Source organism: Egretta garzetta, unplaced genomic scaffold (genome assembly GCF_000687185.1).
Source record: "Egretta garzetta isolate BGI_Z169 unplaced genomic scaffold, ASM68718v1 scaffold158, whole genome shotgun sequence".
Lineage (NCBI taxonomy): Eukaryota > Metazoa > Chordata > Aves > Pelecaniformes > Ardeidae > Egretta > Egretta garzetta.
The window spans coordinates 2,765,043-2,781,163 of NW_009260430.1; the positions used below are offsets into that span (position 1 = coordinate 2,765,043).

General features: G+C 39.5%; 1 protein-coding gene across 1 annotated transcript in view; it reads right to left on the minus strand.

Annotated features, from left to right (window-relative positions):
* Positions 1-2,837: 2,837 nt before the first annotated feature.
* The window catches only part of PHACTR3 (phosphatase and actin regulator 3), a 54,354-nt gene continuing 41,070 nt past the window's right edge, over positions 2,838-16,121 (minus strand). Inside the window, exons 8-12 of the mRNA XM_035899279.1 lie at positions 12,843-12,898; positions 8,490-8,551; positions 7,479-7,619; positions 5,644-5,720; positions 2,838-2,907 (exon numbers count right to left, since the gene is read on the minus strand). Coding sequence (XP_035755172.1) covers positions 2,838-2,907; positions 5,644-5,720; positions 7,479-7,619; positions 8,490-8,551; positions 12,843-12,898 — 406 coding nt within the window. The remainder of the gene's footprint in view (positions 2,908-5,643; positions 5,721-7,478; positions 7,620-8,489; positions 8,552-12,842; positions 12,899-16,121) is intronic.

Genomic DNA, 16,121 nt, shown 5'->3' on the forward strand with positions numbered 1-16,121 from the left:
TTTTATTAACTTTTTGTTTGCTTGCCCATGCAATCTGTCTGTCCTACAGGTACTTCATATATCTTTGATTTATCCATCATTATTTCTGAGAGTAACCATTTCCCAAAGTTTATTTTCAGAGAGAAAAATGGCATGATTTAAGATTGAATTTTAAGGTAAAGTTAAGGTAGAAAACAGAGGTCCTCAAAGAAAATGAGAAAAATCTATTGATTTCTAAATTACTTCTGTATCTTTATATTGTCTTTTAGTTTGAAGAAAAAAAGTCATGTCCATACTCACAGATTGTAGCCTGAACTCAGCACTTGCTGAGCAACTTACTGTGATTTCACAGTTTGCCTCACTCAGAGCAGGGGGTGGGACCCAACAGCCTTGGGAAAGGACCGAGGTTCTTATCAACCTAAATTATCTATGACTTTATGAAAAAGATTGCTTTTATCCTTATTGAAAATACCACCCTTATAACTACTTAGGTCAGAAATGGATGTGATGGATTTCTATCCATTGTGCACTAAGAGTAGAATAGAGAGTAATGGTGTTCTAAGACTTCATTGATGGGAAATGGTTTATTGTAAACAGAAATAGTTGTAAATGAAATGTATTTCTTATGAATTAATTTTAAAAACACAAGGCCGTGTTGTCTCTGGAAATTATTATATTGAAATTTCCAGTAAATAATTTGATCCAGTTATCCTATCTATGTAAGTGTACTTCATGCTTTTCTAATTTTTCTCAGCCTTTTGATTTTTGTGGGGGTTTTTTTGAGCCTGTGATGACTGTCATCTCCACTAGATGGACCTCATGAGATGTTAAACTTTTTTTTTACTGATCTGATTTAATTTTATCTGTATATGAAACAGCATTTTTCTCTTAACTGTACAAGGTTTTAAAAAGTGCACTGCAAAGCCCAAATTCTTTTCTTACAGTGAGTGCATATTGGAAAAATAATACATCTATTATTTTTAGTGAGGACTCGTGATAAAATAGAAGTATGGTATTTTACTGCCCACCTATCAGTCTTTACCCCACCTCGTCAACTTCTAAAAACTTTGAGCAGGTAATAATTTAACAACTGTAAAAATGTGTAGCATATCACAAGGGACTATTCACAGAGGCAAAGCTCAGCATAGGGAGATTGCTTTTTTTTGTTTGTTTGTTTTTAGTTTGTGGATGGGAAACCCCAGGGGTCATTCAAAGCAAGCACCAAAATTAAGTGATGGGAATTGTGCACTGCGGGACGGGTTGGTTTGGGTTTTTTTTCCATTGGGAAGAAGGGGCACAAGGAGGATGGCTTCCCTCAGCTAAGCGTGCCTTCAGTGGGTGCCATCCTGAGATCCAGCAGTAACCAAGCACAATACATGGCCGGTGAATGCGTGCAGTCTCCAAACAAGCTGATGGAGTTGCCCACCAGTAAGCTGATGGGAGTTAGCTGACAGCGACCATGTGTGGCTCTGAAGTGGTCACAACTTTCTGTCTCTTACCAGACCAAAGCAGCAAAAAGCCTGGGATGCTTGGGGTGGAAGGGCAGCTGAGAACACGGGGAAAAGGCGAAGCACATTGCTGCTTAACTAGAGATGGTTGAGTCATGTTAGTAATGCAGCTCATAGGCATTGTTTGAAATTTAAAAAGCTGCTCTAAGTTACTCTTAGCAATATTGTTATGTGTATTATATTTTTCAACATAGTTTTTATGTGTTTTATTAAACACTTTTATTACCAGTGAAAGTATGCATCGCTGCTAAATAGGAGTGTTACCTTCATGGACTATTAGCCAAGTTTGTAGTTAACAGTGCATCATCTACTGTTCTCAAACTAAAAAGGGTTCTTCTGCTGGAGAAACTTTTCTCTCCTTTCTGTTCACCCGTTTTTTTTATATTACACCTGGATTATCGTTATATTGTTGTTTAGAATTAATAGCATTTTATTAATAATAAAATTATTGATAAATATAACTAACAGTACGTTCAAAGGCTAGTTATAATGTTACATTTTTCTGTGAAAAGCCAGCAAGTTATAAAATTGCAATAAATAGAAAAAAGTCTTTGGATCAAGTAATTGGGTAATTCAGGTCTTCAACTGAGAGTCACGTAAGTCAAACATTCAATTACAGCCAGCTACACAGAAGCTAGCAAGCTTCGCTGGTCCCGCACACCACATCTCCATGATTCCTATCGTAAGTGTTGCGCTGTATGTGCTTACCTTTCTTACCTTCCGTTCTTAAATGTTAGCTTATCCAAAGAACAGCAGGGTATTTATGTTATTTCATCCCCACGCTGAGCAGCAGAGGAGAACTGAGCGTTAGTCTGTCCACTTCTGTTCACCATCTTGCAGCAATGCAGTAGCTGTCTATACAAACAATTTTACAAACTGTATTTTCTTTATTATTTTCACGCTTCATGGAGATCATCTCAACAAAGCTACAAGATCGAGAGCACCTTTTTTGAGTTTTTAATGTTGAGCGACTTCCTAAACGGATAGCGTTTACGACTCTTGCAGAGAAATTCTTGTCTTGTGAGTGTACGTGCCATTTTGTTGCTGTCTCATCAGGCATGCTTTCCAGCCATCAGTGCATAATTTTTTCCAAGTTTTTCCTTTTAGTAATATTTTCAGTAGAATTCTCAGATGCTTCTAGATGTCAAGCATTATTAGAATGCCTGGCTCTACATTTTTCTCAACCAGTGCTATTTGCTTTGTTATTAGCATTTAGTAACTTTTTTTCTTCTTACTCTCAAGCAAGCATTAAAATCCTTTGTCTGCGAAAGATCCAAGTGCACTGTTACATTTCCATCTATGGTTACCCAATTCAGTAATTTGGAGTGAGAATAGCAGTGAACTTAATTGTCATTCTTTAGGGGGCCAGAGCCTCAGCGAGTGCAGAATGACAATCATGTTATGCTGGTTAGGATCTGGTCTAAAACATTGATGTTCCACAAGATGGAAAACCTTAGTTAAGATCATCCTTTTGAAGACACTGTGTGGATGCAACCGCGGCATAATCTGGTGCATAATAATGGTAATCTCTTCCCTTCCCAAGTGTCCCTGGGAAAAAAAAGAGCTTGAGGAAACGTGTTCATTTCCTGCAATAAGTAGTCATTTAATTAAAGAACAAAAGTAACAGGAATCAAAAATGCTTGCAGCTGTGATTCTGTTAGACATTATATAAAAAAGAATGAAATTATAATACATTAAATTAGTTTTTAGAACATGAACTTAAGTGTTTTACAAACTAATTGTGGTAAGTTCAAAATGTCTTGTCAACGTAATACTGAATGACAGCGTGTCATGTCCATTTATGTCGGAGGCCTTGGAATGGTAAAGCCTGTACATGCACAACATCTCCTTTTCCAAGACAGACTGCAAAACAGTTTAAAACAAGTGTTAAAGGAGAGTAGTAGGTTCTTTCAAGTAGCTTTACTTCAGTCTTTTTCAGCAGATCGTCCCACTCCACAGGCCGTCGCTCTTCTGGCTTCAGAGCGAAGTACGTCTCTGGTATTTCTTTCTGTAGGTGAGTGCTGCAGAGACTTCATCTGCAGAGTCCTTCTTTCACATAAACGTCAAGGTATCCTGGACTGAACTTTAGGGAAAGCCTTATATATTCCCTGATGTGTGTTCAGCAGCAATATCAAAAAGTAAAGACAGATTCTTCTCAGAAGAAAATTTCTATGGCCTGTGAAATCTAGGAGAAAGAAGAGACATTTTTCAAACCATGTCAACATTAAAAAAAAAAATTAACTTTAAAAGTGGTTGTTTTTTTTTTTTTTTTTTAACCACTCTACTTAAGGTACAGTAACAGTATTGAAGAATATTAGCAACTTTAAGTCTTAATTTTCACCAATGCATTTCCACACGTATGCCATGACTGCAGTGCAGTTACAGCCCTCAGGGCCCAGTCTAACCAGTTTACCGTTATTTGGGAGTGCAAGTGCAAATATAGGTGTGGGGTTGATTTTGTGGGGGTTTTTTGTTTTTCTTTTAGGAATTAAGCCCCAGGTTGTCATTGGTAGAAATATTCCTTATTGTGCAGTGATCTTGTTATTTTGTAAGAGTTTAGCAATGTTGAGCTGATGCTTTGGAAAACGTGAGCCCACACAGTTGGTTTAATGTATGATGGTCGTAGGAGCCTGTCTGGAATAAATACACCCTGGCTATGTAGGCTTGTTCATTTGGCTGAGATATGTAATTGAAGTCCCAACCGTTTGTAATGCCTTAGCACTAATTGTAACCCTGTTTATTCCTAGTAGGCTGAACAGATTTCAAAATATATCGTTATTATCTCCTTAAACCTCCCAGGTAGCGTCAATTAGAGAAGGTATATCTCACTTTGAGACTTAAACTGCAGCCATCCCTTTTTTTTTTTTTTCTTGTATTTTATTCTATCGGTGCAGTGATATCTTGCCATAAACGTTGTCTGAGTCCTGCGCTGTTAATAGGGTCCTAACAATTGCATGAACAGTCTAGGATTATATAATTACAGCACTTAGATCACTGGATGTTGCATTTACCACTCAAGTGTATTTGCCTAGACCATCTTCTCATTGACATCCAAAGCTCATTTAAGCTGGAATTCATTCTGAGTTCAGAAATAAGCATGGAAACGCAGGCCCAGGCACTGCTAAAGTGAGCCTGCCACGTTGCGAGACTGCACACCAAGTTCCTGTGTTAGGCAACTTATTTTAGCAGCAAGCAGACCTGAGAATGCTTGCAGACACGGCAAGAGTACACTGTGCTCCCACCAACTCCTAAAACTGTGTTTTAAGAGCAATTGGACCTCCTCAAGAGACCTAATAGGAACTGTAGGAGCTAACTGATTGCTATTTCAATTTTTCTCTAACTAACAAGGTCTTTTTGCAAGTAACGATGGCTGTGCAATCAATCAGCCCCTCTCGCATTTTTTCCCCCACTTAGAAAAGGGAAGTGAATGTTTTCATGCATATTAAAACACAGTACCTGTCATCAGTGCTGGTACATGAAGCAAGCACTGGATTGACTAGGTCTGCATTGGCCCAACCACTGGAGAGCAACAAGAGAGTCCAAACCAGTTCTCTCTGCTGACCTCTCCCTGGGCTGCCATTAAGTGTGCCTGGGGGGGTCACGCGCCTTCCACTGGCAACTGGACTGACACTCAAGGGATACTGAAATTACAGGCTGAATCCATTAGAACAAGTCCCATTAGAACAAATACATTACTTATGGGCGTTATGTACGTCTTGTTACATAGAATTTTATATTTCTTAGCAGGGAAGTTGCAAGGTTTGTGGTGGTAAGGTTGCACACTCAAGAACATTGAACTCAAAAACTTTTATATAGTGTATTGAGTTGTTTGTCTACTTTAAAAAATGTATTTTTTCCTATCTTATTCCCCCACACTTAATTTTTTGTCATAGCTTTTGAATTATCAGTGCAAAGAATGCAAGCTGAGTGGTGTTCTGGAGGAGGTCTGAGAAGATCTCAGTACATGCCACTCAAAGAAAAAAAAAAATCAGAAAAGTCAGATTCTGAACAGGAAGAGAAATACTTCCATTTTTTTTCAAACGAAAGCTTCCTTTGCCTGTTCTCCCGCATTCGGTGTGTAAGAGCAAAACCCACAAATCGAGGACTCAAGCACGCTGGTTTTAGCAGGCAATGGAAACATAGCTGGAGAACTGACCTTGTCAAATGTTTGCTTGATGCATGTACCTCCATTTCATTACTTTTGTATTCATTTAGCTCTTTCCGAATTGCTGCCTAGGAATTGAAAAGAGAAAAAGGTTAACAAATAATCTTGTATTTATAAGCATTGTAAAATACTGGACTTGCAGAGCAAAACAGGAGTTTTCTAAAGCAGAAATAATAGATATTGGGCACAGCAAAGCATACTGTGCCAGTAGAGATGCTGAGGGTTTAGGTTATATAGATTGCTGATGTGATACTTATCGTTCTTTACTGATTGCTGACATGGTCACCTGTCTAGAAGCAATTCTGACAGGAGAATAAAGCCACAGTGCTTATTGACTCACATGTAATAAGATTACAGTTAAAATTTATTACAGATTAAGAGAAGTTGCCAAGAAATGGATAGTTGGTCAACTGACTTCTATGGAACTTCTAGGTGTGTCATTTTTTTTTAATAAAAATCACACTGTTTGCCTTATCACAACTTGCAAACACCAGTCCAGACTGTGTTATCACCTGTATCCATACAATTGCACCGTCATAAGTGAAGAAAAATGTTCTCTTTTGGTACTTAATATAATGAAATTCAAGACTGTAAAAATGAGACCGTTCTTTTGTTTAAATGGCAGCTGTGAGTGAACTGGAAGGCACTGGTGCTTTCACAGACTCTTGTATATTTGGTAGCTTGTAAGTTAACTACATAAAATTATGAGGCCGGTACCCATGTTCATGTTTTATATCAGAGATCTGGCTTATTAAAAGAAAAATGAGGAAAAAGAATGTATTTGTCTACTCGGAAAGAGAAGGTTTTCAGTCACAAATGCAATGGTCAAACTCCTGACTCCAAATTCCTGACATATGCCGCCAGCCTGTGCAACTGCAATGTCACCTTCCTTTAAGCTTATAAACCTGGTTAGTTAACAATATAAAACCAGTAAAACTAGTCAAAGCCTAATTTTAATACATACCCTGTATGTACAAGGAAAATACAAAATCATTATTCCATTGATTAATACATAATAGCTTATTCACCATTTTAGTGAGCTCAGGAGATCAGCTACTGTAGAAGAAATGCATTGTTCCTTTTCTGTACCAGTCCTCTAAAACAGGTTGTTACCCTTTTTACTGGGGAGGCACTGGAATGGAGAACGAAGTGTTGGATCTCCACATCTCGGAACAAAGGGGTAAGTTTACCCACTCATTATCTCAGCATCCCTACTCATTCTACTTGCTGCAGCCCTGAACTTTAAAACTTACTCAGCAACTCCTCTATCTGGAGTCGTGCTGAACTACTTTCCTTACTGCTGAAGCACCTAAATATGAAGGTTAAATTAGGGTGTAAATCAGCTATGTGGCAGGTATGTGAGGGAACAAACGCGAGTGTTTGTGCTTGTGAAAACGTGGGACCAAGTGATCCCTTCAGCATTCCTAGGAAACAGGAAAGGAAATATTTGCATGTTTAGAAACATAGTGGAGGGTATTTGCATGTTTGGGACAAAACTTCCAGTCTGAGGATAAACGTTAATATTGCATTGGCTGGAAGTGGTTTTGAGTTGCAGCCCTAAAACGTTAAGAAAGATTGTATCCACCTTTTGTTTGTTTGTTTCAGTTGATGGGCTGGGTAGAAGCCTTTACAGTACTAAATAAGCATTTTTATAAATAGCAATTTTATGACTATGCATTGGTCAGAGTGGTTTCAGCATCAAAAATCATGGTAACATTTACAGAGATTAAATATCCCAGATGTTAAATGTCTTTGCAGAATCTGATCTATCATTATAGACAAAGCAATTAGAAAGCAATAATATGTCATTTTATTTATGTCAGTACCTTATCTGCTGCTGATAGTCTGGTCCATGGTTTATCTGCTCGCCTGTCATAGTCCTGTGCTTTTGCCACTTCCACGTAATCACTGAATCGAATCAGGATTTTTCTGTCTCTTAGTTCATCGACTGTAGGTCTCTGGTTGAGCTGTATTAAAGTTTTGTAAAATAAAAGCAGTGTTAATACAAACATATCAACAAATGTGCAACATTTTCTGCTTTCCATCTTAGCTTAGTGTGCATTTATGTATATGAAAAAAAAAAAGCCCTTGGAAATTCCAGGGAAATATTCAGTCCCTCAGAGGACTGTTAGGAGAGTAATAACGGTTCAAATGGAATTGTGGGCTACAGCACAGTGGCTTTATAATGGGCAAAAGAGGAAAATATTTTAACCTGGATATTGATAAAATACATTTACAATATGTAAAGGAATCGTAATGAATTTATCATGATCTGTGTATGCTATCATACGCTGTAGGGGTTTTCTACTACAGTCAGCAGCAGATTGTCTGTGTAAGGTTTTCAGGACCGGACCCATTGTAAGAATTTCAATTTGGCTTTATCAAGTTATCGGCATATTTGGCTTATAATTCCACTAGAGATTCCTAGGAACAGAACAATAACAAGATCTAGTTCTGATTCTGAGAATACCTTAAAAGCAAGGAGAAATTTGTTATGGGAGCACACCTGGTGCTCAGCAGGGAGTCAGCTCTGCTACCGATGGCTCCAAAGAATGAAGTGGTCCTTTTCCAGCAATAGAGTTGCAAAATATACAGTGTGCAAGCAAACAGCCATTTTCTAATTTAAAGTTTATATGTAAATATTCTACTAAGCCTCAGGTAGCTGAGATAAGGTAGATATTTTTGAGTTCTGTTACTAGATACCACTACCTCAGACACTGCTGAGGAGAGTGTATATTAAGGGAGGGTTTGTGTAGTAACGACCTCTATGATGGGCCGATGTTATATTAGCTTTGCTAAATTTCTAAAAACTAATAGAAGGTACTGCAAGATTTTACCTTTCTTGTCAGTCTCTGTTTGATTTCCCTTCTTTCTTCCTGTTCTGTTTGATCATTTCGTTCTGCAGAGAATATAAAAAAAAAGATGACTTTCCTCATGAGGAGGATCAGTAGTTTCCAAAGTTCCAGGCAACAAAGATTAGAGCATAGAAAAATTAGTAGCTGGTCCTTAGCGCTAGGTTTTGTTAGTTCAGTACATCGCTCTGGTTCTCCGTTAGAAGATATAGTTACCTCTCTGTAAGGACAATGTACTGGTGCCAATGTCAGCTTTCCCTGTGCTCTGAACTCCCAATTCCAAGGAGATTTAATAAAACAACAGCAGCCACACAAACTCTCCAATTGTATAAAGTTTAGCAGGAAAATCAAAATATTCCATAGTTAATCATCGTTTTTTGTTCTCCACGTTGCTGGAGCCATTCACTGCTGTAGATTCTGAAAAGACTTATTGCAGCAGCTCCAGGGAAACTGTTCTTTCCTGCATAACCTTATTCTCAGCTACGTCTTTGGGTGGTCACACTGCCGCTGTTATCTTTGACTTGCATGCTTTTTTTTCCTCTGCTATTCAGGATATGCCACTGACATAGGAACCTCTTTATCCTCACGGGGTTTTCTTTTGTAGCGTTCCATTCTGCCCTAAGCCAGCTTGCTTTTGTGTGTAGCGCCTATTAACATTCAAGCCGTGATAACTCCTACACACGGGGTCTAAAAATAGACTGCAGTGTTGTAACACTGTGTGAAATATATCCCTTGCCTTAGGAAACGAGTTAATGGCATTTCTATTTCTAGTACTATCTGTTACTAAATTAAGGCGTGAGCCTATGACCTGAACAAAGATGAAGACCTAGAGGAAAATGTTTTAACTCTTCTGGGATTCTCTAGATACTAGCATGAAGTTTATTATACCACTTCCATTAGGTATTTCCAGTGTTAAAGCACACGTGATTTTTAATATGCCTCAAAAAAAGAAAAGCCCACTAGCACTGCAGATGAGTTTTCAAAATGATATTTTTAGTAATGAAGTATTCTTCTCCCTTATTTTTATGCTCATTAGATTTCACTGAAATGCAGTCATGAGTATCATTTAAAATAACATAGTAGTGCATAGCTACAACTGGCTATAGTAGAAATGTAAATCAACTGAATCTAAAATGCAATAATGTGCTATATTACAATTTGGTGGTAAGGCACACAAATCTAAAAGAGAATAGGGCAGCTAAAATTAGTGCTCTGTCACGGATGAGCAGGTATTTAAGTCTGGAATGTTTAAAAAGAGAATAGGTTTTAAAAAGTAGGGTGTATTCTAAGATGCAGAGATACCTGCAAGAAGTTACAAATATGCTTCACTCAGTTTTAATTCACCCCTTTTAGAGCAGATATTACTATCTATATCTGTATTTTTTAAAAAGGTACCATGCCACAGAAAATTCTCTTCTCTTAATAAGCTATGACTGTGATATGCACTGAGTGAATTCCTAAATAAACACCACAAATACACATTTCAGATCAAAAAATGCCTTTCCAAATTTACTGAACATGTATAGTGACCCATTTCTGTGAGACACTCACTCAGGTTCAGTACTTATTCCCAGCTTCAAGAAATAAATAGTTCTTGTAGAAAAAATAAAACAAGATTTGATAGGAACTGCTAGCAAGGGCATTATGAAACTCAGGCGTTATTACACAGACAAAGCAGAGAGGTTTTTTCCCATCAACATCACTCTGCCTACGCTTGGATCCATTCATTAGTGAGGGTGGTTTTATAAATCCCAGTAGAGAGACGCTCCCAATTATGAACTGGCACGTGCGGTACTGTAATGCATTTTGCTGCTCTGTGAGTTATTCTGGGCACTCCTAGGTGTGCGTGACACTAGAACAACTCCTGGTGTTAAGAAGGAACCGGGGAATGTGCCGTGTGACTTAAGAGATGCTACCTTCTTGAACATGAATGTCAGCTTTCTGTTGAATACAGGAAGAATGCACGTGAACACCTGGGTCATGATTTTAGGTCGTATGCTTTTCACCCTTTGTGGTAAACCAGCAGTGTTTCTATAGTTAAAGTAAAGGACTTAGAAGATCAACAAAATTGTATGAAAGTGATGGCTTTAAGTTTCCTTTTTAAGTATTCCTTTTAACTCAGAAACATTTCCCTAAGGGAGGTGTCATCACTTTTTTTTAATCTTACCGAGATTTGTTTTAAAATAACATAACAGTTGCACTTAGGCTCTTGCAATACGCTTCTCATTTGGACAGAGTTGTGCAAATGTGCATGGTTAGTCCTTAGAAGAGCTTTGGGGTTAGCACCGCTTGCATTAGCAGAGTGTATTATGAACTTCAGAGCTGTTAGGAAACTTAGGATGCAGCTGTACAAACCCTTACAACCTGGAGGAGGTTGTAGTGATTTCACTGAAGGGCATTTATACTGCTACAGCTTTGCATGTCAGACCCAATCCGGGTGGTTTTAAAGCCCGTAACAAGAACATCAATACCCCTGTTAATAAAAGGAGACTTTACTAATTTCCAAATTCACTCAAAACTGAGCCTAGAGTTGTTGCATCTGTCCAGCCTTCTAAGATTACAACTGGCACAGCTACGTGATGACCGTAGCTCCTTACCAGATTACCTAGCTTTCTATATAATGGAAGAGGTAAATAAAATAGAGGTGGTTCTGATCTCAGCTGAACCTGTATAAAGCCCGAGCAACTGAACTGAAGTCAATAAATTTGCTCCATGCTGGGAGCTCTTTAAATGAGATACAAATCCAGACCAGTATGTTTAGCTGGCATTCAGGAAATATCTTTAATTCTGCTTTATCTTCTTTCTGCTTTATCTCTCTCTAAGCTCATTATATGAATGTGTTCAAACTTTTTTATTATTAAAGCTGGTCAGTTTAACCCAGATTAAGGATGTAACCAGCACACTTCAAAAAGTAAACATTAAGGAAACAGATTTTTTTTTTTTTTTTTAGTAGAGATCAGCTCTTCCTTAGCCAGGGAAAATCCCAAAGAAACAGATTTTCAGAGATCTTAAGTACTGACTCTTGAAAATGTGGCCCCACATATTTCAGAATCTTGGGTTACTGCTGCTTCTTGTCTCTTGTGGTAGAAGACAGGCCAAGTTCATCCATTCACATTTGCAAAAAATGTGTCCTTTTCCTCATTTAGCCATACAAGTATTAGATACATAGCACACAGTATAATTAGATGTATGCATTGGAACAGTACTGAAGATGCTGATAAATGTTATATAAATTGACTGTGGAATTCCTTTGTGTTAAAACTGAAATGAAATACCCAATAACATCAATGGCAAGAGTGTAAGTTGTTGGGTTTTTTTTTTTTTTCTATGAACTACTAATAGAGCCCTGAGATATTAAATTTTAGGTAACAAAATGTAGGTAACCTTTTTCCTAGCAAATTCCAATCACATTAATACTTAAATATGAATTAAATAGCATAGACAGCATTGCTTGTATGACAAATGTATGTGGCTTTGTTTTATGCTTGTTTAAATGAGAAACAAGCTATTGTTCACATCATTCTGTTTTTTGTCTTTCAACACTAAATAGGCCATGAAAATAACAGAAGCAACATATTTTTCCTTCAAGCAGATGGCCTCCCCCTTTCTCCTGTCTGAGACCTATAATGGAGACAATTATAAAGCTCACTCTCACCTTCCCCCAACTCGGAGGATTCCCAGTACTTCTAAGGAAAGGGATTATGTTCATCACTTGTTTGAACCCCAGGTCAGAGCACCAATCTTTAAGAAAAGAGTTGCAAGTTTCTACCTTGTTTTCATTTGAGAGATGTTGAGAACATTCCCCTGGGACAGCATCTGTAACAGGCCTGGAACTGTCCCTCCAATAACTCTCATATCTCGAAATGATCTTCCTTTGTCTTGGCTTTGGGAAGATCTCTAATGATATGAACAAATGGACTTGCTAGGAGAACCACACCTCTGCAAGGATGCTTTCTCCATTCCACTTGGTGGTAATCAGTGTATGGTTTGCCATGGCAGCCCACGTCATGAAAAATGTCAGTGCAATTCTCATTGTACTCGGTGACACGAAGACTGTACTCCCCTCTGAGACGTCCAGAACAGTGTAATCAGAATGAAAATGATTTGAAAGCCTAAATTTGAACAAGTCACTCTTTTCTGTACTAAACTGCATACCTTCATCAAGTTGTAAATTCTGATTCCTGTAGTATTTTAAACCAGCACATGTGAAAAATTAAAACTTTTAGGTATAGAAAATAATCCCAGTGAATGAATTTGTCTATTTAAAAATATGTTCTACAAATGCAATAACTGGTTTCAAAAAACACATATAAAATACTTTAGGAAAGAAATACTCACGTTTAAGTATATTTCTTCTTTCTAGCTCCTCAACAGCAGGTCTTTGGCTGAGTCGCCTGCGGAAAAACACCAAAATCACATTTTGTACCATGCCTGTTCTTTGGCAAGTCTGCAGTATTCTGAGTTGTGGTTGGTGTTTTCCTCAGGGAGGGGACTACAGAATCCCTCTCCAGGGCTCAGGAAGAAGAAAAAAAAATACAAGAATCCTGGCACCAGAATGCTTTCTTATATTATTTTTCCCAAACGTCAGCAATGCAGGTAGAAGTTCTCCTCTAGTTTGCTCTGCTGTCAGTGAAGCGCTTCCTCAGAACATGCATCCTTTTCACCATACTTTCCAGACAGTCACTTGGAACCAGCGCTCTCCAACAGTTAAATTCCCTCTTGAGGGGGTATTTAAGGTGGTTATCAAATGAGTTTCACAGTGATCTTCTCTAGCTATCACTGCCTCTACCTTTTAATCTCACGTAGCTGCAGGCTTCCTTTTTTCTAGTAACACCAGTGGTGCATCCTGACAAAATGCAGACTTGCCAGAAATAAAGCTTTCCCGTGGTTTCCCGACTACACATCTAACAGACCAATCCAGCAGCTCTCCCCCTGCCTGCTGAATAAAATTCGTGTGCTGCTCACAGCCTCATGCTGTCTGAACGGAGTGTCTTGTGCAGTTTCACCTCCCCTTTTCAGTAGTGCTGCTTCAGGATTGAGTCTTCAAATCATATGATCAGTGCCATAGTGATTTTATTCTGCATACTAAATGAGACTTGCCCATGAGACACTGCTAATATCTGCAGAGAATCCCAGGTAATTGAACCCCTCCCCTAGGCAGACACACACATGCTGCAGTTGCTAGCTTTCAAGTAATAATCCAGCAAGCAGATCGGAAAGAGTTTGTGCTGCTTTCTGGCCTGCGATCTGGCAATGTTAAGGATTCTCATCGTCTCCTCTCCAGCAGATGTTGCCGAGCCAGAGATAAAGTTACAGAGACAAAGAAATACTCAGAGCAGGGACCACACTGCAAATCACTGCTACAGTAGTTATCCCTCTACTGTGTACAGGAAATAATGATTACAAAGTGATGCTGTAACAAGATCTACATTTTATCAAATATACAGGAGATGAAAAAATGAAGTAACTGTTAACAGACTAAAAGAACCAGTGAAAGTACCTAATTCTAATTTTACCTTGCGTCAGAAGCCTTAACAAATACACCTCCAAAATCAACTCTGTATTCATCTGTTACCAGACCAACAGCGCAAAATACAAATGCAACTCCTTTTTTAAATTAATTTCCCTGAGATCACTGGGAAGGCTCTCATCTTTGGCAACAGGAAGGCATCGCAACTACTCTACCAAATTCACACCAACAGAAAACTTAGCTGATGAGCTCTTGTGCTTAGAAACAACTACAGCCTAACTCTTGTTCTTCCCACTTAACATTTTGTATCACCTAAGGTTTTTCTCCAGGTCTCTGGATTTCTCTTCGGAGTAATGAGTCAGATACTCTAGCAGTGGAAGTTGCCATAACCCAAACTGAATTAGGAATGATGCTGAAATGCCCCAGGAAAGGCTTTAAACATGTATTTTTAATTCCTGTTATTTTTGGACTCCTCCCTCCTCCCTCATTTCCCTGTATGTCTCAGAAATGATACAACTCTGGCTAAGTTTTGTATGAAAGAGATTAACGTGCATTTTATAATATAGATCAGGGAAGAATGACTTACTCAGAGAGCTTATCTGCAAATGAAAGATCCACCCGGCCTGCAGCTCATACGCCTCCCTCTCAAGCCATTCTTAATTACAGCCTTTCATTGCGAGATTTATAGATGCTCCCAGAATCTGTACATTAGATTTCAGAGGCCCCTTTTAACCTGGGGGATTAAAAGCCTAACAGAAATTATTAAAGCAGTATGAGAATGCATACGTATATGCACGTTCTGTGTATTTTTATATGGAGGGAGTTATAATGTGTATGATGATTAATTATTTTAAACCCTGTTTCCCTTTTGGCTTTTGATAAATACGTGGTAGCTGCCCAGAGACAACAACATATTTCTCTGCTCACCCACAGCTTTACCCATAACAGAAGGGAAAGGTGCAGATGTACACAGGCCTATATACACAAGAGGACATCGCATTTTTTTCCTGAGTTTTTCAGAGATATGGACTATGCTTCCAAGCTTTTAGTCATAGTCACGAAACTAGATGTGGACTTTCCTTCAAAATTAAATTCTAACAGGATTTCGGGAAGCTGGGGATAGAGTGAAAACACCACCTATAGCGAGAGCCGTGATCAAACAACGGGAAGTGGCAACACTACTGACATTGACCAGGGTGTAGGGACATTTTGTTTCTGTCAATTATTTTTGCTGTTCCGAAGCCTCTCTCTGCCCAGAAACCCCTTTCGTTTGCTTTCTCTGCCACGAGAGCTGTGCTGTGTGGTGGCTGGGCTCCGGGCGAAGGGGGAAGTTGGTGATCAGGTGAAGGACTCCAGATGCCTCCACCAAGGGCTGCTGGCTGTAGGGAGGGGAAGGGGCTGCGAGCCCGGCCCGGCTGGGTGAGCGAGGGCCGGGGGGGGGGGCATGTGTCTCTGCTGAGCTGCGCTGGAGCACATCAGGAGGCGAGGCCCTTTCTGCAGGAGGGCCTTTTCCATGGCCGGAGAGGAGCGTGCGTGCTCGTAGGGTGCACTGCCTCGCCTGATTGTCTGTCATAGCGAGAAACTAGTTGCTGCTGTGGGTATTTACTGCATGAGCAGACCCCATCCCGCCTGAGTTGCTCGGCTGCTTTTGGAGGAGGCTGCTTCATCCCCCCACGGGGGGCTAAGCAGCCCCAGCCGCGCTTTGTTTCCTCAGAAGGGGACTCACAGTCCCCCCTGATACTGCCGACTGCCCTCAGAACTCGCCTGCACCTGGGCTCGGAGCGAGGTAAGGACAAACACACGTCTGAGGGCTCCTGTCAGGCCAGCGGCTCGGCATAGCGCAGGGGAAGCTGCAGGTTACCCCTGTCAAAAATGCATGTCCCTCTTGAAGGGAGCTTGTAAGTAAGAAACCATTTCAGATGGGTTTGTCCCTCTGCTTGGGTGAGCTGTTCTCTGGGCACTGTGGGGCTCTGCATGCTTTCCTGAGCAAGAAGCGCTCTATTTTGGATCTTTATTTCATATTTTTCTGCAAGAAGCGCTCTATTTTGGATCTTTATTTCATATTTTTCTCTGAAGCTGTTGAAACATGAAAACGTGCCTCTGACAGAACCAGCGAACATCGAACTGGCTGCCTTTCCTCAGAAGGT